Below are 27,154 nucleotides of genomic sequence, written 5' to 3'. Positions count from 1 at the left end.
CTTTCCCTTTCCCTTTCCCTTTCCCTTTCCCTTTCCCTTCCTTTCCCTTTCCCTTTCCCTTTCCCTTTCCCTTTCCCTTTCCCTTTCCCTTTCCCTTCCCTTCCCTTCCCTTCCCCCTTCCCTTCCCCCTTCCCTTCCCCCTTCCCTTCCCTCTTTCCTCTTTCCTTTTTCCTTCCCTTTCCCTTCTCTTTCCCTCTTTCTCTCTCTTTCTTTCATTTTATTTTATTTTGTGTTTGTGTTTTGAGACAGGGTTTCTCTGTGGAGCCCTAGCTGTCCTGGAACTCACTCTGTAGACCAAGCTGGCCTCAAACTCAGAGATCCACCTACCTCTGCTGGGATTAAAGGTGTATGACACCACTCCCAACCCCGAGTTTTATTTTATTTGGCTTAAATGAAGTGTTTCCTGCTGACCTGATAGCTGGATGGCAAGTATTCACTTTGTCACTACATAGTCTGGCTTGGTAGACCTTGTTGAAAGCCTAGATTTGCCAAAGTCTGACACTCAGTGTGTATGGCTGTGATCTCATTCTCAGCAGTAGTATCTCAACACAGAAAATTTTAGATTGTTTTTGTGGTCATCACCCATAATAACAGGATGGAATGATAGAGGCCTGGTAGTCTCAGTTTATTCCTTTTTTCTTCTTCAAAGTTAGGGTACTAACTTATACTTTTTGGTGAGAGGTGATAATTGAGAACTGAGATTCAACTTTTTCTGCCAGTTTTCTCTTTTTATAGCTCACCCGCCAAAAAGGATGCTTTCCTTTTTCACACATGTAAACCAGTACTACTATAGAGAAATTTCAACTTTGAAGGGGACACAAATAAAACAGTTCATGGGCACATGAAAGAGGATCAGATGAGTATAATGAACAAAAAAGAAAAAAAAAAAGAGGACAAAAAAAGAAAAAGGCTCACACTGTTGGCTCTTAGCACTATTCTTTCAAAGATCAAAGGACTTTGTTACATGGATTCATGCCGTGTGCTGCCATTGACTGGGCTCTACTGTCCCATTCACTTGGAATGGAGCTGATGTCTATATTTTTCTTTCAAGCTGGTGCTAGTGTTGGGTTATAAAAGAGGAGAGCTTTGTCCGTTAGTCACCATGAATCAAAAGGAAAACAGAATTCCTCTGCGGCCATACATTTCCTTACCCAAAGGAGATTTGTCCTTACTCTGGACTATGTTGAGAAGTGTGTATTGAGCCAGTGTTACTGCTTTGCAGCCAGTTTTGAGTCCTGGGCCTTGGACATTCCTCATCTTTACCTTTCTGGTAAATTTCACGTAGGTTCTTGCTTTCTGATTTTATGGCCCTCCTTCACCACTGCCATAACAGAAGCTGGTATTGTGAGTTGATTGCTGCTTGAGTTATTTTATGCCCAGGTGTGCATTTTTGGTTAACATTGTGCATAATATGAAAAGTGCCAGATTGAAACAAGAGGACTTCAGCATAATCCTGCTGTTACATAGCTATGAGACCAGAATCAGACTTTCTAATTTTTTTGAATCATCCCTTTGACACTTACTTGTTCAGGATGGCCTGGCAGTGGCCTCATGACCTTAACATGTATCTCTCAGCTTGGCATCTGCTAAAAGAGGCCTGTGGAGCGCTCACAGAGGGCCTCCTATGCAGTGGCCTTACCAGTGTTCTTTTTCAGGTACTGAATCGCACTGAGGTCTATAAAGTACTGTTTAAGAAAGAAAAGCTTGTAATACACTTACTTATGGTATTGATGATTTTCAGTATTCATGGATTTCATTTCCTGTTGCCCAAGAGGTGGGTTGATTGGGTTTGGGAATTCACATGACTTTTGTAGAACTTAGCCCTGGAACTGCTATCTTGCAAAGCTCCAAGAGTGTCCCACATGCCCATCTCTTGCAGTTTGCTTGTTGTATTGCGTTCCCCATTAGGATGATGCTTTGTCGGTGATGAGAGTAGAATGGCTGCTCTGGGACCGAGAATTGTGACTGGGAACGTGTGCTGTTACAGTGCCCAGATTGGAGCACAGTATGGGAAGTCAGAAGTGGCCCTTGACTTCAGGGCTACTTTCCAGCTTGCTTATTGTCTGTCTGCTATTTGTAGTAGTTATAAGAAAAAATATAGTAGGGTATTTCTGGCTGTATGCTACCATCTTACCTAGGGATTCATGTTTTAGAAAGGTAACTTAGGGATAAATTTTCTAAAGTTTATGGCCAAGAAACCTTGCCTAATTATTTTCATTATGTTCATTCTGCACTAGTGTCTCTCCTTGCTTTGGTATGAGTAGCTGTCATTATATTTATGGGTTAAGATAGGTTAATTACCTCTGTAGAGATTCCCCTAAGAAGTTTCATGTATTACAGAGTTCTTTCTTTGAGGTGACTTAGAATATTCTTACTGAGCTAGTCATGATGGTGCACACCTGCAGTCTTAGCAGTTGGAGAGGCAGAGGCAGGCAGATCTCTGTGAGTTCGAGGCCAGCCTAGTCTACAAAGTGAGTCCAGGACAGCCAAAGCTACACAGAGAAGCCCTGTCTCAAAACCAACAGTAACAACAACAAAAAGAACATTCTGATTATTTCGTCCACGCCTGTTAGTGCATTATTGTTGGACACAGAGCTTGTCAGTGTTTCTGTCCTCACATTGTTTAGCGCCTTCTTGCTCTGGTGGCAGATGAAGGGCTCTGAGTTGAAAGCTTGATTGTGAGTTCCCGTGCCTGGACTAGTTCTCCCTTTAAAAATCATTTTCTTTTCTGCATGTGCCTCTGTGGGTCTGTGAGAAGATGCTGGTGTTTGCGGAGTGGCTGCACTGAATGTGTCTTATCAGCTGATGCGCAAAGCCCATGCCGGCTTTTCTAAGAACACTGTGTGTTTTCTATCTGTTTTGTATGACTTATGTGTGCTTCAGGAGGATTGGGAGTTTGCTGTGTGTGAGTATTGCACAGCTTTCATTAGGACTTTCCTGAGCACTTGTAATCTGTACTCTGGGTAATAGTGCACATTCTTTGTGTGTGTGTGTGTATTGTCACATTCACTCTCTTTTTTAAGATTGATTTATTTTTATGTGCGCTGATGTTTTGTCTTATGTATGTCTGTGTGAGGGTGTGAAATCTTCTGGAACTGGAGGTGCAGAGAGTTCTAAGCTGCTATGTGGATGCTGGGAATTGAACCCTGGTCCTCCAGAAGAGCAGCCAGTGTTCTTAACTGCTAAGCCATTTCTCCAGCTTCACTTTGTCACCTTCTTAAAAGTTCCTTGTATATTAAGTCATAAGTCATAAAAATGTCTATCAGATTACATTGCAATGAATTAGTAGCTTACATAAAAAGCAAAAGAATACAAGCCCTCTATACTTAGAAATGTAATACTTTCTGATGAAACAACTTCTGATATAAAGAGAAGTACAAGCTAAAAAATATTGTAAAAATTAAAATGCCATATATTCATGGCATGCAGTTAAGAAATAATCAAAGAAAAATTAGTTGCACTAAACATACTAGTTTAAAAATTTTCAGAATTAAAAAATTTAATAAATGAGACCAAGGCCCCCCCCCCCCCAGCTTGTTGGATAGAGAAGTATTTAGGTCAGTTTTGTTTAAGGGATCTGGGTGCAAGTAAGATTTCTGCACTTCCTAGACTTAGGAGTGTTGGTACCGGACACGATACTAAATTCTCTGTGTGTATTATTACACCTAGAAAAACCACAATAGGAACTACACAGTCATGCACTAAAAAACATTAGTCATAAAATTAAGGTGGGGTTCTGAAAATGTACATGTAGCTCACAAGAAGTCCTTAGACACCAGATAAAAACTGAGAAAGTAATTAAAAAAAAAAATTCTCTACCTTAACGTGGTGGCCTAGAATAGAAGAGACTCTCTTGGGGCTGGAGAGATGGCTCAGTGGTTAAGGCTATGGGCTGCTCTTCTAGGGGAGCTGGGTTCAATTCCCAGCACCCACATGGCAGCCCACAGCTGGGCAACTCCAGTGCCAGGGATCTGTGGCACCAGGGCGGGTATATGGTACATGCATACATATGCAGGCAAATACTTACGCATAAAATAAAATATGTAAATCTTTAAAAAAATATCTAAGCCATTCTGACAGCTATTAGGTAGAATCTCAGAGTTGTTTTGATTTGCATTTTTATGATGACTAAGGACCTTGAACTTTTCTTCAGTGCTTTTCAGCTATTAGAGATTCTCTGTGGAGAATTCTCGGTTTAGCTATATACTCCATTTTTTAATTGGGTTATTTGGTTTGTTGATTTTTAATTTCTTGAGTTCGTTATATATTTTGGATATTAGCCCTTTATCGGACATAGGCTTAGTGAAGATCTTTGTCTAGTCTGTAGGCTGCCCCTTTGTCTTAATGATGCTATCCTTTGCCTTACAGAGGCTTTTCAATTTCATGAGGTCCCATTTATTAACTGTTGCTGTTAATAGCCTGAGCTGTTGTTGTTCTGTTTGTGAACAGAAGTCCTCTGTGCCAGTGTGTTCTAGGCTCCTCCTTACTTTCTCTTCTATTAGATTTAATGGATCTGGTTTTATGACTTAAGTTTGTGTCTTGTCCACCAGAAGTATAGGGATAAAGATGGAACAGAGATTGAAGGAATGGCAAACCAATGACTGACCCAACTTGAGATCCACCACATGGGAGAGAGCCAACCCCTGACACTGCCATTGATATTCTGCTGTCCTTGCTGACAGGAACTTAGCATAACTGTCATCTGAGAGGCTTCATCCAATAGATAATAGAAACAAATACAGAGACCCACGGCCAAATATTAGGCGGAATCCAAGGAGTCTTGTGGAAGAGTTAGGGGAAGACTTGAGGGAGTTGGAGGGGTCAAGGACTCCACAAGAAGACCTACATAGTCAACTAACCTGGACTCACTGGGGGCTCGTGGAGACTGAGCCACCAACCAAATAGCGTGTATGGGCTGCTCCTAATTTGTATGTGTAGGCTGCATACAAAGCAGATGGGCTGCTTGGTTCTCAAGTGGGTCTCCTTACCGTTGGGGTGATGGCTGTGTCTGGCTTGGACTCTCTTGCCTCCCTCTGGATCCTGTTTCCCTAGCAGGGTTGCCTTGTCTTGCCTTGGTGAAAGAGGAGGCAACTTAGTCCTGGTGCGACTTGATGTGACAGGGTGGGTTGGTCTTGGGTTAAGGGGATATGGGAGACATAGGTGGGTGGGTGAGGCTGGGAGGGGAGGATAGAGTGGAGTTGCACTTGGGATGTAAAATGAACAAATAAATCAATGAAGAAAAAAAGAAAAGACTGTCTTTCAAGGTGATTTGTTTGTTTGTTTGTTTTTTCGTTATTAAGATGATCAGCAGCTCTCTAAAGACATGCTGCTGTGAATTCTATTCTCCTGTTCCTGAGTGTCCTTTTGCTTTACATATACTTCAGGTATGGGAAGACTTTACCAGATGTTGATAATATAAAGAAGTCAGTTTCCAGGTCATGGTTTTTATTCCTCTTCCCTCCCTTGTGTTATAGAAGGCTCTGTCCTCACTGTTTGTCCTTCAGCATGTGACCTCCCTGTACTGTTTTCATGCTGTGTAGCCCAGAGCATGCCACCAGCTCTGAACACCCACTTGAAGGGTTACTGATTCCCTTCTCCTGTTTTCTGAGGATGCTTGGGATCCTCCTGGCTCAGCCCCTGGGGCTAGGATCCCAGTGATGTGCCACCACCCAGCTGAGATGACTTCTTGGAGACGACTGTGCATGGCGCCTTTCTGCCCTTGCTTGTATTTCTGTTAGCAGTGAAGAGGTGCTTTAGAAATGGGGCGACAGGGAATTCTGAAACCAGACGTTTCAGGCAGATGGAAAGGTGGTAGTTTTCTCTTTAATACTCAGTCCCGTCTTGTCCGTTCTCCCAAGCACTGAGAGATCATACCTTGCTTTTGAGAGAGACTACAGTGTAGTCCAAACTCTGCCAACAGTGTGTGCGAGTGTGCAGTGGGAAGGTGGGTCCGCGGCATGGCAAGCCACTTCTGTCATTTGCCTTAGGTCCTGGTTCCTGGAAGTGGCTCCCAGCAGTTCTGTACTGTCACACAGGCTTCGACTATAGGACACTTTGACTTTGGTTGGTGGTCACACCTAGAGATGGTGCTGTTCTCTGTGGTGCTTTATAGGGAAGACGTTCCTGACCTCTAGTCAATGGAATTTTTTATCGTGTATTTCCCCAGTGATGTTAATAGTCTTCTTGATTCTTGTGGGCTTAAGTTTCTTTTATCACAGCCTTGCCTCCCGATATCTTTTGTTGTTAGAATTATATGGGCTTTGTTGAGACAGCCTCAGTTGTTAGCCTTGGCTTGCCCACAATTCACTGTTTTGATTGTCACTCAACTTCAGTGAGTGTTGAACTACCACACCTCACTCCCAGTATATATTTGTGGTTTGTTTTTATTTCATCACAAACTGTGAAAAAAAAAAAAAAAAAAGCAAATGTGATATAAAATTGTATACTGAAGCAATCATTAGACAAAAATCATTGCCAGTCAAGCATGGAAGCTATGTATTTTTCATACACTCTGGATGTAGTCATGTGCTTCTTTCACCCCCACACCATTTCAAGTGCATTTTTGGTTTGCAAAGCAACTAATTTAAACATACCTTTTGTCTTTTGTTTTTTTTTCCCAGAGGGAAGTGTAACATCTCCCATTTTTCTGACATATTTGCTGCTCGAGAGTTTAAAGCCCGAGTGGACTCATTTTTCTACATACTAGGCTACAACCCTGAAACAAGGTAAGTCAGTCACTTATGGCCATTTCCTTTTCTCACTTACATGTTTTTGTGCTTGTGCATTTACACTTCTGTACTTACTTAAGCTAGTAAGGTTCCACAAAATGACTCAGAGCCTATGTAAACCTCATAGTTGGCTCGTTCAGCATTTACTATAGATTGTTGTTTTGTTTGTTTTTACTTTTGTTAGGCAAGAAAAAGTGTGGAAATGAGGGTGTACAGAGGAAGGGTAAGGATATAACACAGCTGTTCGTCTGTGCTTTGAATTTACTGGTAGATCGTTTCCTTGATACACACTTTGTCAAGCCTTACATAATGTGTTGGAAAAGAACGAGTCAGTTTGGAAAGTATATTAGATACTTTTTGTTGAGTTTATTTCTGGTAATGAGGTCCCAAGAACACTCAACCAGGGTCTGGGGAGACTAGTAGTAGGAAATGAGTAGCACCCTGTTCTTGCCATCTTGGTTAGGTATGCATGAGTGACAGAATAAAAATTTACATGAAGGCCAGTGTGGCTACAAGAAATACACTTCACTAGCCTGAAAGTAGAAGATGGCCCTAGACACTATTAGCTTTAACTTCAGCCTAAAGTCATCTGAAAGGAGAGCCTCAGTTGAGGAATTTCCTGGGTCAGATTGGCCTGTGGGCATGTCTGTGGGGAATTGACTTAATTGTTCATTGATGCTGAAGGATCCAGCTTGCTGTGGGGGTCTCCGTTTCCTGGGCAGGTGATCTTGGGCTGTATAGGAGAGTTAGATAAGGGTGTGGAGAGATGGCTCAACAGTCGAGTGCTTTCTGTGCTTACAAGGACCCAGGTTTGTTTCTAGCACCCATAGGGTGGCTCATGACCACCTTTAACTTCAGTTACAGAAGACCTCAAACCCTTTTCTAGCCTCTGTAGACTTCTGCATGCACATGCTACACATTAACTCATGGGCAAACATAAGTACACATAAATAAAATTAATTTAAATGCCTAAATAAGTCTTCAAAAAGACAGAAAAAAAAGAAGAGAAAGCTATGTCTTCACGGTCCCTGTTGTCTATACTTCTTTGGCTATGAATTGAGTTTCCTGGTCAGAGTCACTGCTTGTGTAGAATGGTAAGCAGGCTTGCTTTAAGTTTCTTTAGTGATGATCTGAAGTTATGAGCTAAAATAAACCTTTTTCCCCTAAGTTCCTCTTTGTCAGAATGTTTTATCACAGCAAAAATGGAGCCAAAACAACTGTCAGTGTGCCAAGTAACTGCAAGCTGAAAACAAGCAGGGATAGCTCTGATTGCTCTGATAAACAGAGGCCAATCCCAAATTAGAAGAGATGAAGGTCCCTATGTAGTAACAGGGAACAATCCATTTGGAGACTTTGTTATTGTTGTTGTTTTGAAGATAGAAACCGTTTCTCTGTAGCACTGGCTGTCCCAGAATTCACTCTGTAGACTAGGCTGGCCTGGAACTCATAGAGATCCACCTGCCTCTGCCTCCTGAGTGTTGGGATTAAAGGCTTGTGTCTCTACACCATGGTTATAACAGCTGCAAATAGATGTTCACTGAATGTTGAGGCTAAAATAACCACTGCTGCACAAAAAGGTCCACATAGGCCAAGATAAAAACGATAATGCGCAACATTTATCTATTTATTTATTTATTTATTTATTTATTTATTTATTTATTTATTTGTTTATTTATTTATTTATTTAGGTTTTTGGGTTTTGGGGACAGGTTTTCTCTGTGTAGCTTTGACCGTCTTTGAAGTTGCTTTGTAGACCCGTCTGGCCTCAAACTCAAAAAGAGATCCACCTGCCGCTGCCTCTGCTTGTGAGCCACCGCCCAGCTAATAATGGGTGGTTTTTAACAGCTCACTGTCCTTAATGAATAGGTCACCTAGATCCCCCCTCCCCACTCCCCATATCATCAAAGAAACTTCAGAATTAAAATTGCAACATAGAGCAAATGGACTTAACAGATACCTATAAAACACTACATCTAACAATGGCAAACAAGCAATCTTTTCATAAACAGATCACATTTTAGGTCATTAAAGAAAGCCTAACAGGGGCTAGAGGGGTGTTTGGCAGTTTAGAGTACTTGGTGCTCTCACAGAATACAGATTTGATTTGCAGCAGTCACATAATGGCTTACAACTGTCACAACTCCAGTTTAGGGGATTGCACCATTCCCAGGTGACTTTGGGCAGGTGCCAGGCATGCATGCGGTATATGTACATACATCCAGGCAAAACACACATATAAAATAAAATAAGCAAATCTTAAAAATTTATTTTTAAAATGCTAACAAACATTATTGAAATAATTTCTTAGATTGTATTAAATCATAGTGGAATAAGGTATATAGCTAATTGCAAAAGAGTAAAGAGGAACTGTGGGCTGAGTTAGCTCAGCTAGGAAAATGCTCAATTTGCAAACATGAGGATCCAAGTTTAACCCCCAGCATTTACGTAAATAAAAGCATGCATTACGGTGCTTGCACTTCTTGGAATCCCAGCACCAGTGAGAGAAAAACTGGCGCTTGCCGACCAGCCAGCCTAGTCTAGTTGGCAAGTTCCAGGCTAATGAAAGACCCTTTTTTGTGTTAGTGGTACAGACCTTTACTCCCAGCACTTGGGAGACAGGCTAATATTTGTGAGTTCAAGGCCAGTCTGGTCTACAGAGTGAGTTGCAGGTAACCAAGGCTACACAGAGAAACCCTGTCTCAAAAAACAAACAAACAAAATAAAAAACAAAACAAAAAAACCAACACCCTTCAATAGAAACAAAGTGGATGACATTGAGGTGATGTCTTCTGGCTTGTGAACACACACATGAGATATATACATACTAATGAATGAACAGCTGCTCACTGAAAAAATTAGAGCTGAAATTTAAAAATTCTTGGAAGCACTATTGATCAAAACCTCTGGGGTACCATGAAGATAATTCTAAGAAGATATGTGTCGCTACAACAGCTTCTATATTCCGTGCAGTATTCTAGTTGCTACTCATCTTCTGCCCTTTTGCAAATGTATTCAATTAACGACTCTTGCTTTAAAAAACACAGAGGTATCAAGGTATCAGAAATAACATTGAGCTGAATAATGCACTTCAAGGTCATAGAAAAACAAGAAGAAACCTAACTAACCAAAAATCACTAGAGAGAAATAATTGAGATAGGAAAGAAATTAATGAGATAGAGATATAAGAACAGTACACTAAGTCAGTCAAAGGGCTGGTTTTGAAAAGGTAACTTGATAAACCCTAGGAAAACTAACTGAAAAAAGAAACAACTTGGATTAGTACATTAGAGATGAAAATTGGGGCATTATATCAAGTAACAATGAAGTTCTGAGAAGTATTAGAGAAAACTTTGAATAACCTGTATTCCAGAAGCTGAAGAATTCTGGAAAGAAATGGACAAATGAGCTCACTGAAATAGCATCCAGTCGGTATAACAGGAAAATGCTAGTGTGAATTCTCTTACTCTTTTCTTAGGCAATAAAAGACACAACAATGCACATATATAAAACAAACATTTCAAAATGTAAGAGGCTTCTGGGTCTGGTGCCTCAAAAAAGCTCTTCCTGAAGACCTGAAGCTCTTCAGTTCCCAGCACCTGTGACTCCAGCTCCTGAGGGTTTGACATCCTCTTCTGGTCTTCATGGATACCCAAGTGTACACAGAGTTGCATATAAATAACAATAAATTTGCAAATAATAATAGTAATAATACAGTTTAAAAAAAAAAAACTACTACACCAAAGAAGACACTTAAAGAAAAGATCATCCACACTTATGAGATTGCAAAATTAATACTGTGAAAATGGCTACATTCTTAAAAACAGTCAGGAAATAGTTTCATTCTCATTCCCTTCCGTTGACATTCTTTATAGAACTAAAGGTGCGCTTAAAACTTATGTGGAAATACAAAGTTCCCCAAGTAACTAAAGCAGCCCTAAGTAGGAGGAACAGCAGCGAGGTACTGCACAGAGGCCAGCTACAGCATGTTTTCAACAAAGATGCCAGAGCGTACATGCTGGAGAAAAGGGGGCCTCTTCAAACAAGGTATCCAGCATGGAGAAGGGTAAAACTAATCTCCGTCCATCCCTCATGTCATGCAAAGGCCATCCAAAGTGCATAAAACCTTCTGCGTAAGAGCTGAAACCGAAAGACTCCACTAGCTTAATAACTGATAGCAAGAATTGACAAGTGGTGTTGCATGACGTAAAATTCTTCTACACAGCAAAGGAAACAGAGTGTTCAAAGTGGGAGGAAAAAAAACCTTTGCTAAATCTACACCTTACAGGGAATTACTATGGAGACAAGTACCACGTGTTTTCTTTTATGAAATCTAGGGGTTATAAGGTGTGTGGGGCGACGGGGGGGGGGGGGATGAAGGAGGAGGTAATGGAGAACAACAGAGTGAAATGGAAACAAAAGAAAGACAAATGCCACATATTTTCTCATGCACAATCCAAATCACTCCAAATATACATAGAACATGAAAGCAGAGGGTAACCCTGTAAGGCTGGGGAGAAACCTTAAGGGAGGGGCCACAAATAATGCATGTTTCCTCTCGCTAATGTAAAATTTCATTCATAGGACCCAGTAAAAGAGGGACTACTTGGGAGGAAGAAGGGTTCATCGGGGGAACAGAGGAAAGTAGAGGGGATGAAAATAAAGACCAGTGATGGACTGAGAGCCAGTATATGCTAAGAAAATTAATTCTAATAGTCAAGCAACCTCAACTGTGTCAAAATAGTTGGACAAAGTTTATATTTATATATATATATATGGCGTATGTGCTCATATCCACACTTGTCATCAGTAGGATGCTGACATGGTGTGTTGGCAGTTTTAAAACCACAGATATTAGCAGGCCAGACTCATAGGCTAGGATTCAGAATAAGGAGCTTCGGTGGCTTACCGTTGGTGTCACCCAGGGCATCTAGTGACACCAAAGCAATAACTTTGAAAATAAGATTTTCTTGACTTGGAGTAACTTTTTATGTAATAGTTCCTGGTTTTGTTTTCCCACTGTGAAGGTAGCTCTATTGAATTATTTCATGTCATTTGTTTAAATGAACCTTTTCTGTGTGAAAGGGTTTCCTCAGTGCCAGTCTAGTTCCAGGGCTCTCCATTTCATCAGGTCTTTGCACTGTCAACTGCGGCAGTTCTGGGTAAATGTTCTTCTGGCCTGCAGCCCTGTCTTCATGTGTTTGACAAAGGGAAACCATTGCAGCTATATCTGGTTGAGTGCATGAATTCATGTGTGCCCCCCCCCCCCCCCCCGCTCCCTTCCCTTCTCTCTCTCTCTGAATGTAAGAAGTTCCACATAGCTGGGAGTGCCTTTCAACTTTGAGTCCTCTGCCTCCCTGAATTACGGGTACCATACTTGGCTTATGTGTTCCTGCTGCTCAAGCCCAGAGCTTCATGCATGCTGGGCAAGCACTCAGGTATCCACTGTGTCCCATCCTCAGCTCTTGGCATCCCTGGTATGCTGCAGGTCATGCTTTCTGCAGATGAGTGTGTAGATTCCTCATCTTAAAATGTGCTTTGTCTCAAAGTGTAGACAGGGCCTTACCCAGGGACTAGCCATAGTGTGCTGCTGTGAGAGGCTGCCGACAGTTGGCCCTGCCCTTTGTTCTAATCTTGTCTTTTATGTTTTTGGGCATTTTGTGACCTTCCTTTTCTTTTTAAGTTATAATTAAGTGATGTAAAAATCACCTTTTAGTTTGCAGCTGGGAATAACCTACATGTCAGCTATTTGTTACATGAGAAACAGCCCTTTGTGGGAGATGAGCACTGGATGAGAAGACAGGTTTGTTTTGCAGGGTTTTATAGGAGCCTTTACACTACCCTTGCCTGGTCCGTGGGCAGTGTGAGTGAGCACTCTGGTGCTCAGTATTGCTACAGTAAGGTAGCTTGTTTACTTGATTTGAGAAAGCTTTCAAATGGAGTTTTAATAGATTTAGTTTCATGGATAGTGCTGTGAGAATTTGGCTTAGAGAGTGGAATCAGGGAACCTAGAGTGAGGGTCTTTAGGTATTTGGGGGCCATATGCAAGCACATTTCTTGATGTTAGGGGTGGGATCAACCCACCATTATGGCTCATGCTAGGGCAGTGCTCTGCTGCTGAGTTATACTTCCAGTCCCCAATTCTTTTATTTGCACCTTCTTGCTGTTTTTATTGTTAGAATTCACTCTTCATGACCTGACTGGACTGCTATTAATTACCTTAGGCAGTGTTGTAATTTATCACTTTGAGATTTTGGAGCTCTTAGCATGAAACATAGGATTCTTTGTGTACTGTGTTAGTGCTGTCTCCATTGTGTCCGTACCTCTGTGGCTGGCTTGCTTGTTTGGTCTTTTTATCAAATACGTACCGTTTCCAAAAAGATGTGTTTAGTTGCTTCTCTTAAGCACTGCTGCTGTGCTGTAAGTGTGCTGCTGTGTTTCTGGACTTAATCTCAGGTGCAGTCATTTGGACCTGTTTTTATTTTTGTTCTTTCTTGAGAAACTAGTTTCTTTAAAACCTCATTTACTTTAAAATATGAAAGACAAAAGAAAACTTGCTGTTGTCTCCTGCGGACAGACGCTTTTCCCTGGCTTGTGGAGTTCCCTGGTGTTGGCTGTCTGGAATCCCCTTTCTAAGGCCCCACTTCTCTGCACACTAGCTTGGTGTGCAGGGAGAAGCTGCAGAGACTGTTGGCTGCGCTTTATTTACGGAAACAGCAGGGTTGAGATTGATTGCGCTGTGGAGAGACAGTGTGTGGATGAGGGAGGGTCACAGCACATGCTCAGTCCTGTCAGTGTGAGGGAAGTTTCTGCGTTCTGCGTGAAGGCTTAGGTCATAGCACAAGCTCAGTGAGAGCTCTGTGAGGTCTCTCAGCCTGCATGTGCCTCCATTTTGAGTACTTAGAGTAGGAAAGGGCAGAGTTTTAGCGGTAAGTAGAGGTGCAGGAATCCAGCTAGACTCACGAGAGCCTCTGTTAGTCATGGATGATCCATTCAGCCCCTGCAGGTAGGCGATCTTCCCCTGGCCTTACCCAGACATTGGCTTTGCTGTTCAAGCTCTTTCTAAAGATGTTTATGAATCACCTTGCCATTCATAGTGCATGTTCCTAAAGCCCTTGACTCAGCCAGCTGGCCATGCAGAGGTGGCACTGGGAAGCATGAAATCAGAGCTGTGCGTGGGGTCTATTGGGAGGTGAATCAAGCAAATGTAGAGTGAAGCTTTGTGAGTCTCTATCCATTTCCTCTTCCCTATTGCCTCACCTCCTTCTCTCTTTGGTGTGCTTTTAGCCTGAGTTTTCCCAGTGCATTTTGTAGATATTGTCTGTCTTAAAAACCTGCAGAGCAAACCTGTCGGCTGCTTCATTATCCATGTGCCTTGTAGGGATTGCCGGGCCACAGAGTGGATCTGTTTGGCTGTTTTAGGAAGGGGGGTAGGTGGGCAGCTATTGGTTGCTTTGAAGGTGGGTGGAACTTGTTTTGATTGAGAGCCTGTTTGCTGGAACAAATTATAATGCTTGTGAGGTGACACACAAGGGAACAGCCTTGGACGGTGATTACAACTGTGTCATCTTAAAGTGGCTTTTAGAAAGGGAGCTGCCTGCCACTTGGGTTTCTCTTCTGTTCCTTTGGAAGGGTCCAAAGCCTTCCTGGAGTTTGTGGGAATTTTCTTGCTAGCTTTGTGAGACTATATACATTGACGTCTATTGAAACTGGAATTCGTATACTTTTATTTATTCTTGTGTGTTTGTTTTAGCTTTGTGGCGTATCTGCATTTTGTATGACTGCTGAGTTGAGTAGAAGGAGAGTGGAAAGGGTCTGGTGCCAAAGAAGGCAGAGGTCACAGGGACACATTTGATACCCATGGCTTGATTTCTGACCACTCAAGTGGACTTTCACATTTTTTGGGCCTCCTGTTTGCAGAGAGAGCCCAGGCAGGTGGCTGCCATTGTGGTTTACTAGGGAGTCAGTCAGGAGAAGCAGATTTCTTGTGTGGAAGTCTTACTCGAACAGGAAGTTAGAAAGTTTGGCATTACTTAGATGCCTCTCACATCCTCTCCTCCTTCCCCCTAAAGGGTTGGGAACAATTTAGAAGCAACAGTCAGGTTTTATGTAGTTGTGAGTACTACAGAAAGCACCCTAAGGAGAGGAGTGTGAGCTAGGGGAGGGCAGAAGTTCCCTGTGCATTGACCGCAAGGAGGAAGAGTTGTGTAAGCTCTTATCTGGAAACATGGATGTGGAGTTTTGTCAGGAGAGGCCTCTGATTGGGGCAGGGTTTTAGCAGTGCTAACATTTAAAATATTCCTAAAGCATAGAATCTCTTTTCTTTCGGGCTTAATTTTACAGTTTGAAACAAAGAGATGCTGTATAGAGGAGTAATGTAGGGCTAGTGTCTTTATTGATATTTCTGTGTTGATTCCCATTCCTTTGAGCGTTACCCCCTGTTAGGACAGTGTATATTGGAACATTGTATTTGGAAGTTTGCAGACAGTACCCAGTGTTACCCACAGTTTGTAATGATGTGTTTGGAACCAGACCATATACTTGAGTGTTTAGGAGACCTGATTGTTTGGCCGGCTGATCCTGGTGTAAACTTGCTTTTTGGGTGCTTTGGTATAGCCACCTGCCTTGCTGGTGAAGATTTGGAGTTCCTGACTGTGCTTTGTGGATGGCCTCTGGTTGTCAGGGTTGATTTTTCTGTTTCACATGTAGTAAAATCAGCACTGTTTGCTGTGTGCATGTATTTTTTCTTTATTCTCCTGTCTTGAGAATGTATTTTTGTTACACTGCTTCTGAACATCTTCTCCTGTCCAGGGCTTTGGAACATGTCTGGTGGTGCTGGAGGTGAAGGATAGCATTGTAGTTATTCCTGGCTGGTGAGGGCCTCGGTGCAGGTTGACAAGTAGAAACTCTAGTCAGTTTCCTTTGGGCTCATTCATTCCCCACTTGTTGCACTTGGAGTAGCAGGAAATATGGGGAAACAAAGAAGGTTGTGCTTCAGGGGCAACAGTTAGTTCTCGTATCTTTTACCCTGTTGCTATCTCTTCATCCACTGCGGTGGAATCTGGCCTGGAAATGAGTGGAGCTCTACATTTCAAGTGTATGAGTGCACACACGAAGCCTGTCCTTGGTGGGCAGCCTGGGCATACTTGCTGTGTGTCACTGATGCCACTTCTTAATATTGTCTGCTTCTCACCTAGTCTTTCTGGCACATTACCTGGTGGAGGCAACTCTAACCCATCTCAGGCCTGGTGGCTACCATGCTGTTGATTCTTTGGTTGTACTGAGTTCCTGATCCTTTCTTCCTCCTGAATTCACTTTTCCTTTTCCATTTTGCTTTTTGTCCCTCCTGAGCCGTATTCTTCCTACCAGAGACACACTTGTTCCAACCCTGTGACAGATGTTGGATGGGAGAAAGCAGGAAACACCAGCTAAAAGAAGATTGTAAAAGTATGCACCCATGAGTCTTTGGAAGAAGCCCACAGGACTGATTCTGATCCAGGTGCCATAGGCACTTGCATGCATGTTTAAAATAATGTACACTATCATGCTCTGACACTAAGGTAACCTGTTATTTAGTTCAGCTGGGCTAGAGATAATTTCTGTTAACATTCTTTGAAATAGACATTATTTGTGATTATGCGATTGTCCTTCCTTGTTGGACAGGGGTCACCATTTCCTTTAATCAATCAATCAGTTAATTTTGTTTGTTTGTTTTGTTTTGTTTTTTGAGACAGGGTTTCTCTGTGTTGCCTTGGCTGTCCTGGACTCACTTTATAGACCAGGCTGGCCTCGAATTCAGAGACCCACCTGCCTCTGCCTCCCAGAGTGCTGGGATTACAGGCGTGTGCCACCATGCCCATCTTAATTTTGTTTTGGTTTTTTTTTTTAAGACACGGTTTTCTCTGTGTCACCCTGACTGTTCTGAAATTCACTCTGTAGACCAGGCTGGCCTCAAACTCATAGAGACCCACCTGCCTCTCCCTCCCCAGTGCTGGGATTAAAGGGGTGTGCCATCACCACCACTGGGCCACATAGTCTTCTAACCTCTGTTCCTAGTATAGAGCCTGGCAGATGGATTGTTTTTGTTGTGGGTAGAGGAGGGGCTGAGAAAGAGTTTTATTATGTAGTCCTAGCTGACCTAGAACTCAGAGATCTACTTGCCTTTGCCACTCAAGTGCTTGGGCTGCAGGTTTATACCTCCATGCCTGGCAATAATGGATCTTTGACATAAATATGTTCCAGTAGGTGTGGAGGCACAGGCCTTTAATCCTAGCACTCCAGAGGCAGAGGCATGTGCATCTCTGTGCATTTGTAGCTCTCTTGGTTTACATAGTGCATTTCAGGCTAGCGAGGGCTATGTAGTTAGGCTCTATAACCAACAAAAAGCCAAAACCACAAAATAAAAATATAGTCAGTAAATTTCCTGTGTCGGGAGTAAGAGAAGGGACTAGATCTGAAGCTGGATGGTGTTGGTACTCAACATAATAAGTAGCGTTGGACTAGCTGCTTCGCTGCTCTGAGCTCGTCGTCCTCATGCGTCTGGCTTTGTGATTTTAAAGAATGATGGACGTACTGAAGTGCTCATTGTGTTGTCATAGCTGTGAGTCCTTTCTCCAGTTCCTTGCATGTATGACAGTAGCAAAATGACATTAGGAATTGTCTTGGGTGGTTTGTAACCAGCTATCCACCACTTGACTAAGCTGCCTCCTTGCTCCTTTTTTAGTATTTATCTTTATTCCATTTGGGGAGGGGGAAGAACAACCCAAAACTTTTTTTTCTTTTTTTTCCTACTGTGAGGATTAAACCCACAGCCCGACACCTGGTTGGTAGTTAAGTGTTCTACCACTAAGCTATATATTCCATCTTCATTATATTTTGAGACAGTATCTCACTAAGTTGCCTAGACTGGCCTCAAACTTTCAGCCCTACTGTTTCAGCCTCCCTAGTAGCTGGGATTATAGACAGATAACACCTTTCTAGGTCCTAAAATTTTGTTTTTACTTTTTATTTTATTTTCTGTTTATGAGTGGTTTGCCTGCATGTATATTTGTGCACCATATGCTTGCTTGGTGTTGAGATCACCAGAAGAGGGCATTTGATTCCCTGGAACTGGAGTTATGGACAGTGCTGAGCCACCGTGTGGGTGCTGGAATTGAAAATGGGTCCACTGGAAGAGCACCCAGTGCTCACAACCTCTTAGCCATCTCTCCAGTACCAGTTGTGTTTTCAAAGAAGCCTTCTTTCTATATCTGGTAACATTTGGTGTTTCTATTCTTAACATATTCTATATGTGTATAGTTACATATATGAGGAAGATAATTGATGCCTTTTGCCTCTTTGCCCACCGTATTCACAGCACTACAGTAAGGAATTAAGCGATGGCCTTGTCTTTAAGCATTTCAGACTCTTCCAAGTGGGATAGAGAGACATTGGAAGTGTGCTCTAGGCCTGCTTACTGACTCTGTGGTTTCTCTCAGGGAATGCTGTGCAGGCTTATTATGTAGTTTGATTTCAGTGTACGGAAAGTCCAGTCTTTGCTTAGGAGATCAGCTCAACCCTGGAGGACTTCGTTATGTTTGGAATGCATATATGTGTGCACACTTTTGTTAAGCTGTGGTTGTTAAAGCCATTTATATTTGTGCAGTAGATGAAGACAGTAAAGTCCAGGAGGAGCCTGGAATGGGACAGAGTTAGGTGTCATTGCCAGGCGTGCAAAGCAGACCATTGAATAAGTGGGTAAGACATGCAGGCAATGAGCAAGGCTGTTGCTGCACTTGGAAGAAGCTCCTCCTTCCTGCTGTCCATCCCTTCTTCCTTCTAAATATTGAATGAATGTTATCTCTTTCCTTCCCTTTCTAACCCAGATGGCCTTCCATCTCTTCCAGCCTTAGGCTTGACCTCCTGAGGACTAGAATTTCAGCCTTATGACACCACACCCACTTCTAACACAGTTTAAAATGCCTGTTTCTCTGATCTGAAATGTTTTGAGTGAAAGGCTGTATTTATGGTTCTTCTCAGGGTCTTGCCATTCCTTAGCTAATGCCTAGCTCTTAGTTCTGGACACTGGATTATGTTTTGAAGAAGCCTATGGGAGAGCTGCTTCTGTAATTAATTGCTGTGACTTCTCAAGAGAGTCGTTTTATTTCCTCAGGCCTTCCTCTCTGCAAAGCCCTAAGACTGTCACATGCTTCTTAGGGACTTGCCCAGAGGAACTCATACCATGCTTACAGCTTTGGGGCATGCCTGTGTTGACTTTTTTGCCATTCTGTTATTGCCTAATTCTCCGTTTTGTTTGTTTGTTTGTTTGTTTTGAATGAAAGCTGAACTTTGTTCCTGTTAGATAGTTAAACATCTTCTCAATTCTGCTTAGAGGACTAGCCCTCTGTCCCCCTTGACGCTTATCTTGGAATAAAGCCCTTAGTTGCTAGCTATAGCTAAGATATGCTTGATTTAGAATATTAGAGTCATTGTTCATTCAAAATACATTTGTTAGTGTTCCATCTATTTAGACAATAGGGGGATGCAAACCAAAATCACTGAGATGCCATCTCCCCTCAGTCAGAGACAGCCATTAAGAAAGCAGATTAGGAGTTTGGGGAGGGGAGGTTGCTGAAGAGTGATTAAGAGCACTTGCTGCTCTTCCAGAGGCTTTGGGGTTTAGTTCTCAGCGCTCATGGGTGGTTTAGAATATCCGTAATCCCAGTTTCAGGGGAGCCGGTGCCCTTTTCTGACCACACATGCATGCAATGCATATGCATACACACAAGCAGAACACTCCTGCTCACAAAATAAATCTAAAGAAGAGGGAACAAACAGTGGGCTGGGGAGAGGGCCCTCTCAGAGGACTGCAGTTCGATTCCCCGCATCCATGTCACCTGGCGAGAGAGCTGACACCCTCTTCTGGCCATTGCAGTCACTGCGCGCACGCACGCACACTAAAGAAGATCAGAGCGACTTTGAAGGGGAAGTGGACAGAGAGGAATATTTAGACAGTTTCTAGTAGTATAAATGGTGTAGCTACTATGGAGATAAGTTATAGTCGGTCCTCAGGAAAAACAAAAGTGGAACTGCCATATTAATCCACAGTACCATTTCTGCTCATGTACGGGAGGGATATGCCTCCAAGTTAGCACTTCATATATATGCTTTTTTTTTTTTTTTAAGATTTATTTATTTGTTATGTATACAATATTCTGTCTGCGTGTACACATGTAGTCCAGAAGAGGGCACCAGATCTTATTAGAGATGGTCATGAGCCACCATGTGGTTGCTGGGAATTGAACTCAGGACCTTTGGAAGAGCAGCCAGTGCTCTTTACCTCTGAGCCATCTTTCCAGCCCGATATATTCTGCATCCATGTTTATTGCAGTACTATTCACAGTAGCCAGTTATGAACATAGCGTAGGTTCTTGCCCACATATAAATAGATCAAGACAATGTACTGTTAATCAGTTATAAAGAAGTATAAAATTAAATGGACAGAACTGCAAGATCACGCTTATAAACAAAATAAGCTATATTCTGAAAAATATGTATTACATATTTTCTCCGATAGATTTAAGAAAGGTGACATGAAATGGAAGGTAGAGTGTTTGGGAAGATAGGATGTGTTGGGAGAATTGATTGAGGTCCACAATAGAGAAAATACCATGAAGCCTTTTCCATTGCACACGTGCTACATGCCGGTTAAAGCTCTAAATATCCCAGTCTGAGTTTGGATGTAGTGGGGACATAAAAGCAGGCTTGGTTCCTATCTTCAGAAGGGTTTGTCTTTTGAGAATGAGACAGCCATGTGTGTGATATGTTCAAAAAGCCACAGCTGATGTGGGCGGGAGCAAGGCCTGCGGATCTGTCTTGTTCTGATGGAATGCTACCACAGAGCTAAGGACAGCAGTGGCTGCAGCAGGCCAGTGTGGAGTTCCTACCATAGCTTTCTCTCACAGCTACAGCGTGTAGATTGTTTACCGTGAGAGATCATATCAAGACTACATGGAGCTAAACTTTGTTTCTGGAGTCTGTGTACTTGGGACTTCCCGGTAAATACCCCGGAGTGCTGCTTTCCCCACCCTCCCTTCCTTGGTGATGAAGTGATTGTGTCACACTCCAGGCCAGCCCTCGGATGGTGCAGGCCCACCGCATGACCAGTCCTTCAGAAGTAGCCTCTCTGTGGCTGGTGGTCTCTACCTTCCCACCTCTTGGCTAAGATGCTTCTTCCTTTTTGAAATTCAGATGCAAGCTTCTTTCTGTCCACTCCCTGTTTACTTCTTAGACTAAACTGTTTCCATGGTAACAGGTTACTTTTCAAAGGGAACATCTTGTCATTTTATTTAATCCACTGCAGCTGAAGAGAGCTGAAGTATTAAGTTGTAGTTGCTATGGATACTGCTTTGTTACATCTGTTTCTTTTGTATCAGATTTCATATACAATGAAATTTTTTTCTTTTGATACTAAAGAAGTAAACACAGTGACTTACCATCATTGTTGTAATTTGGCTTCTGTAACTGGTTAGCGTTTCATATCCCAGCCAAGGATTTGTAGAATAATAGAGGTTGAGGTCAGCTATTTTTCAAAACACATATAATTTATATTTTCTATATAGAGAAATTCTCTGTTCTGTGAAGGACAGTGATAGTTTTTAAAGAGTGAACATGAACACACACATACATGGTAAGTCTGATACACGGCATTTCAGGGTTTCCAATCATGAGGTTCCTAGGAAATAGAAGATGAAGAAGTCAGCAGGTAGTACTGAGAAGGCAGAGCCAGGGGATCATACGTTTGAGTCCAGTATGGATTACATAGGAACACATGCACGTGTGTGTGTGTGCGCTTCTTTCTGGGGTTTCTTGTCACTGTTTTAAGGTAGATGACTTGGAGTTGATCCTTCATTTACTTGTTTCCTTGCTTGCTTGCTTGCTCATTTTGGCTTTGGAGCTCACTTTGTAGATCAGGCTGGTCTCCAGCTTGGAGATCCACCTGCCTCAGCCTCTGGCATACTGGGATTAGTGTTTACCACCACCTCTAGCCTTGGAGTTGGTTCGTAAATGACTGGCACAGTCACTGGTTCACCTTGGCCGTAGTGCTAGAGACTGTGTCTTTGTTACTTAATGCCTCTCAGATCTAGCTTTCTTTCCTATTTTCAGTCTATTTGTAGCACATCTGCAGACTTTTTAAAAACTCTAGCTCCCACTAGGTGATGATGGTGCAGGACTTTAATCCCAGCACTCAAGAGTTGGAGGCCAGCCTGGTCAACAGAGAGAGTTCCAGGACAGCCAGGGCTACACAAAGAAACCCTGTCTCAGAAAAAAACACACAGAACTTTAGCTCTTTCAGATTTCATAGGTTGTTACAAAGACAGCACTGAGCAGCACCATAGAACCACAATCAAGGGAGCATACACATGTTTGGGAGGTGCATGCCTCTCTGTGTGCATGGGTGTGCTTGCACACGCTCACAGGCATGGCACAGACACTGTTTCAACACAGGTGTGACTGCTCCTACATCAGGATATACCTGCTGCCCCCTCAGAGCTCTCAGTCATGTTGCCCTTACCCTCCGTAGTTATCTCTCTCTCCATCCCAGCACCTGCAGTCACTGAGCTTTCTCCTTGTCAAGAAAGTTACACTGACACTAGTTTTTGTATGTGATTGATTTTTCTTTTAAATTTTATAATTAATTTTACATGCGTGGATCAAAATTGGGTCTCTCCTTTGATCATGTGTTCAAGCTTGGTGCACCTTTACCCACTGAGCCATTTTGTAGGGCCCTCACTTAAGAAATTTTTAAATTATTTTTGTATGTATTTGTTTGTAGACATGTGCATTTCATGATGCAGAGGTGGAGTCAAAGGATAAGTCTGCAGAGTTGATTCTCTTTGTACCATGTGAGAGTCCAAAAGATTATCAATAAAGATTTATGTGTTGACGCTGTTCACAAGCCTTTGTGTGGAACTTAAATTGGTGGTGCGGTGTTTGCCATCCTAGCAATAAAGCAAAACAGAAATCAAAACATTGCACAGCCTTTCAAATAGCATCTCTTGTTGTGTCTTGGTGTGGTACTAGAAAGATGACAAACGAGCATGGTGGCACAGGCGTGTGATGGTGACGCGCAGAGGCCTCGAGTTTGAGGCCAGGAGAAGTATTCAGACTGCCTCAAAAGCAGCAAATGTTTCTGCCTTCTCCAGTTACATGGCTGTGTGAGGCTGGGTTTTCTTCATCTAATTTAAAAATGACTGAACAGTAGAGGGGGGCAGTGGAATAAGTGGGATGTACCACCACATTGGGCTTCCAAGGTCAGTGCTGTTAACTGAACCCAGGTTTTCTGCAAGAGCACCAAGTGCTCATAGTCACTGAGCTGTCTCCTTAGACCCTCATTTTAATTTATAGTCTCACAGTTTTTCTGTCAAGCATATTTGGCTTTCTGAAATGGGACATGTTGCTTTCAGCTTCTTTGTATCTTTGACCTAAAATATATTAGGACTTTTGCTCAGTTGGTAGAAGGCTTACCTAGCATGCACAAAGCCCTGGATTCTACCCCTAGTAATGCACAAACTAGACTTGGTATATGCATTGCCTAATTTCAACACCCAAGAGGTGGAAACAGGAGCATCAGAAGTTTAAATGGTCTTTGGCCATAGCAGGTGTGAGGCTGGCCTGGACAATAGAAATAAAGACTGTCTGATGATGTTTTTCTAACGTTTAGTCTACATCATGCATTTCCTAGACATTGTAACTCTAACTCCTAGCTCCTGAGCTATCTCTTGTTTTGGAATGTTTGTTTGTTTGTTTGTTTGTTTGTTTGTTTGTTTGGCTTTGTGTACTTGAGAAAGTATTTCCCTGTGTAGGCCTAGTTCTTTGCACTTTAGATGTAGACCAGGCTGGCCTCAAATTCAGAAATCTGCCTGCCTCTGCCTCCCAAGTGTTGGAATTAGAGATAGGAGCCAGCACTACCTCGCTCTTTTGTAATTTCTTACAACACGGTTCCAGCAGGGCAGTGGCCGTGTACTACTTTAATCCCAGCACCCAGGAGGCAGGTGTGGGTGTAACTTAGAGTTCCAGGACAGCGAGGGCTACAGAGAGAAACCCTGCATGGGGGGGGGGTCCGCAGTCAGAATGGTTTTGTTGTAGAGCCAAAACTGTCCTCGAATTGTAAGAGAGGAGTCTTAGCCCCCTGAGTGCCAGGACTGCAGGTGTGCACCTTCATGCTCCCTCCTCGTTTTAGAGTTCAGAGGCTGTGTAGTTCCATAGGTGCTTGAGGGTTGTTTCACTTTGTGGCATTACTTTGGCACTGTGGGTGTTGGTGACAACAGAAAGTTTTCATAATTAACCATTAAGGAACCCTGAAATAGCAGACATTCTAGAATAAGCAGAAGATTAAGCTGTAGATGCAAGCCACCAGATAGGCTGTGGCTTAAGACTTCTGAGGTAGAATAGGTCTCAGCCGGAGCCACTTGTAGTCAGAAAAAGCACTTGGGAAATCTGGAAAGGCTTTGGCAGGCTTGTTTGCTTGTGGCTACGTAAGAAACAGAAACAGACGTGTTAGGATGGAAGTAGTGGTTTCACCAACTGAGAAAACAAGCAGTTAGGCTTGATATGGGTGGTGTACGCCTTTAATTCCAGCACTGCAGAGGCAGGCAGTTCTCTGCGATTCAGACCAGCCTCATTTACAGAGTGAGTTCCAGGTCATCTGGGGCTATACAGAGAAACCCTATCTCCCAAAACCAAAGCCAAACCAGGCAGCTACTTTTAGAAAATAGTTGTGACCTGACTGGTTTCATCCTTGACATACTTCTTGAAGCAGTTATCTTCTGCATAAACCTACTAGAATAGTGCATCTATAGGCTTCTGTGTCAAAAGGAAAGCAGGTGCCTATCCTAACAAAACGAGCCCTTTGTGTAAGTGCATCACCACCACAGCCTCCTTCTTGTCTGTCTGCCTCTGTTGTGCTGTTGTGTTTCTATTCCCTCATGAAATGCCCACCTTCTGCCTCGCTGTCTCCTTAAGAGGCATCTGGTCCACTCCAGGCTGAGGGACTGGGTTGTTACAGGGAAGGGGAGGGGAGGGCACAGGATGGACAAACAACATCAGATGGACAACTTTGCCACCTCAGGCAGGGATTGGTTGAGCTTTTGGGGTACATCTGTTTATCCCCACATGTTGTTGCAGCCCACGGAGGCCACGCTGGAAAACCATGCAGTGAAGTCACAAAGCAAGTCCCAGGGCTACCATTTTATGTTGGGCCATGGTCATGGCTGTCCTGGTTTGTGTGCAGCCTGTGGCAGCTGATTGGATATTGGAAGCCTGACTGATTCTCTTAACTTTTGTGAACTTTCTTCTGGAATGGATTATCTTATGTTCGTGATAATGATATCTGGGTCCTTTCTGGGCAGGGGATAGATACTACCCCCCTGCCAGGTACATTCTAAGAGTGTTTGGACTGGGACCCCATTTTTGTTGTTGCTGTTCTTACTGCCTTCTGTCCCTTTGTCATTGCTACTGATAGTCCACCCCCATCCCCACTTCCAAACAGTACTCTTGATGAGAAGATTTGTTGGAGTATCAGGAAAAACTGAGGCAGGGCATGTAGTTCAGTTGTAAGTGCTTCCCTGGCATGCATGGTCCTGAGTCTGGCTGTCAGGACAGATAGCCTGAGTATGGCGACAAATGCGTGGTTTTGTTGTTTGTAGAGATGGGGTTTCTCTGTAGCCCTGGCTGTCCTGAAACTTACTATGTAGACCAGGCTGGCCTCAGACTCACAGAACTCGACCTGCCTTTGCCTCTTTAGTGCTGGGATTAAAGGTGGGTGCCACCACCATCAGGCAGTGACACAAACTTGTAATCTCAGCCCTCAGGAAGGAAGGAAAGAAGATCACAAGTTCAAACTCCTCCTCACCTATATAGTGAGTGCTAGGAGGACAGCTGGGGTTTCATGGGAACATCCTGCCTCAGACAAATGGTATAGAAGATTAGAAGATTGCAGAAGAGGCCGCAGTCAGGTTCTCAGAATGAGAGGCTAAGGACATGTGCTTGTAAGCCTGCACAGCTGAAGCAGTGTTGGAAACAGTGGGGGAGTGCCCCTTGCCCCAGCCCCATGAAGGTGTCTCTCTGGGACTGGCTGCTCTGTGTCAGACAACTGTTAACCTTTTCTTCTCTTCACTACAGGAGGCTGAATAGTACCCAAGGAGAAATTCGAGTTGGCCCTAGCCATCAGGTAAAACATTTTTACTAACTTAATAAATGTTTATTTCCTGTTTCTGTGCTACATCTTAGAATGGTTATTGATATGGAGAAACCTCTAATTCTTTTTAAATGTGGAATTAAAGGTTTTGTGGGGTTCTGGGTTTTGTTTTTGTTTTTTGTATTTTTTGGTGTGTTGGGGGGGGATGTGTGTTTGCATGCATGTGTGAGATTGATGTGGAGTGAGTGTGCTCAATCTTCAGTCTTAAAGAATGTTAATTTTGAACCATAACTTAAATGTTAATAATAAGAAATAAGAAATTTTTAAAAAGATTAATTCTAGCACTCATGGGTCAGAGGCAGAAAAATCTCTGTACGTTGGAGGCCAGCCTGGTCTATAGAGAGAGTTCTGGGCCAGCCAGGGCTCCATAGTTGAAAGCCTATCTCAAAAATCAAATAAAAAGGACTGTAGAGCTCAGCCATTTTTTTTAAAGATATATTTATTATTTATACACTGTTCTGCCTGCATGCCAGAAGAAGGAACCAGATCTCTTGTAGATGGTTGTGAACCACCATGTGGTTGCTGGGAATTGAACTCAGGACCATCTGGAAGAATAACCAGTGCTCTTAACTGCTGAGCCATCTCTCCAGCTCAAGCTCAGCCGTTTTAAAGGGGATAGTTTAGTAACATTATGAACATGTCACTATTGTGCAGCATCACAGCCCCCATCTCTACAAGTTGTTTCTGAGAAGTTCTGTGATGCTGACACTCTATCCCCTAAAGTAGTAACTCCTCCTCTCCTTTTGCTCAGGCCTCCAGAGCCTCCTGTGTCAGTGTTTGACCATCATCATAGATGTGGAATTGTACAGTATTTGTCTTTTGTTACTGACTTACTTTGTTCTGAAATGTTCTCTGGGTTCATCCATGTTGTAGCATGTGCCAGTTCCCATTTTTAAAGGCTGAGTTATTCATTGCATGTCTGTATGTCACTGTTTGCTTATCTACTCATTCATTGATGAACATTTAGCTACTGTATAATTTAATTCAAAGATACTTTAGGGGTCTGGAGCTAGGATCTTCCAGAGGACCCAGGTTCATTGCCCGACACCCACCTTTGGCCAGCAACCATCTTTAACTCTAGTTCCAGGGGATCTGATGCCCTCTTCTGTCTTCTGTAGGCACCAGGCTCACATATCATGTGCGCGCACACACACACACACACACACACACACACACACACACACACACACAC

The 27,154-nt window shown here is 42.9% G+C and overlaps 1 protein-coding gene across 5 annotated transcripts in view; it reads left to right on the top strand.

Annotated features, from left to right (window-relative positions):
- The window catches only part of Rere (arginine-glutamic acid dipeptide repeats), a 347,420-nt gene that overhangs the window by 199,252 nt on the left and 121,014 nt on the right, over positions 1–27,154 (top strand). For 3 of the 5 annotated variants that reach the window (XM_055615371.1, XM_055615370.1, XM_055615369.1), the window contains 2 exons: positions 6,621–6,725; positions 25,887–25,935. The exons of 1 other annotated variant lie outside the window; for it this stretch is intronic. In XM_055615371.1, coding sequence (XP_055471346.1) covers positions 6,621–6,725; positions 25,887–25,935 — 154 coding nt within the window. Of the gene's footprint in view, positions 1–6,620; positions 6,726–13,505; positions 13,732–25,886; positions 25,936–27,154 lie in introns of those variants that run through there. One more of the 5 variants, XM_055615373.1, reaches the window with a different exon arrangement.

The sequence above is a fragment of the Psammomys obesus genome, unplaced genomic scaffold (assembly GCF_907164565.1).
Source record: "Psammomys obesus unplaced genomic scaffold, mPsaObe1.curated_primary_1811, whole genome shotgun sequence".
In the NCBI taxonomy this organism is placed as follows: Eukaryota; Metazoa; Chordata; class Mammalia; order Rodentia; family Muridae; genus Psammomys; species Psammomys obesus.
The sequence above is the reverse complement of the archived record's forward strand: the minus strand, read 5'-3'. Positions and strand labels throughout refer to the sequence as shown.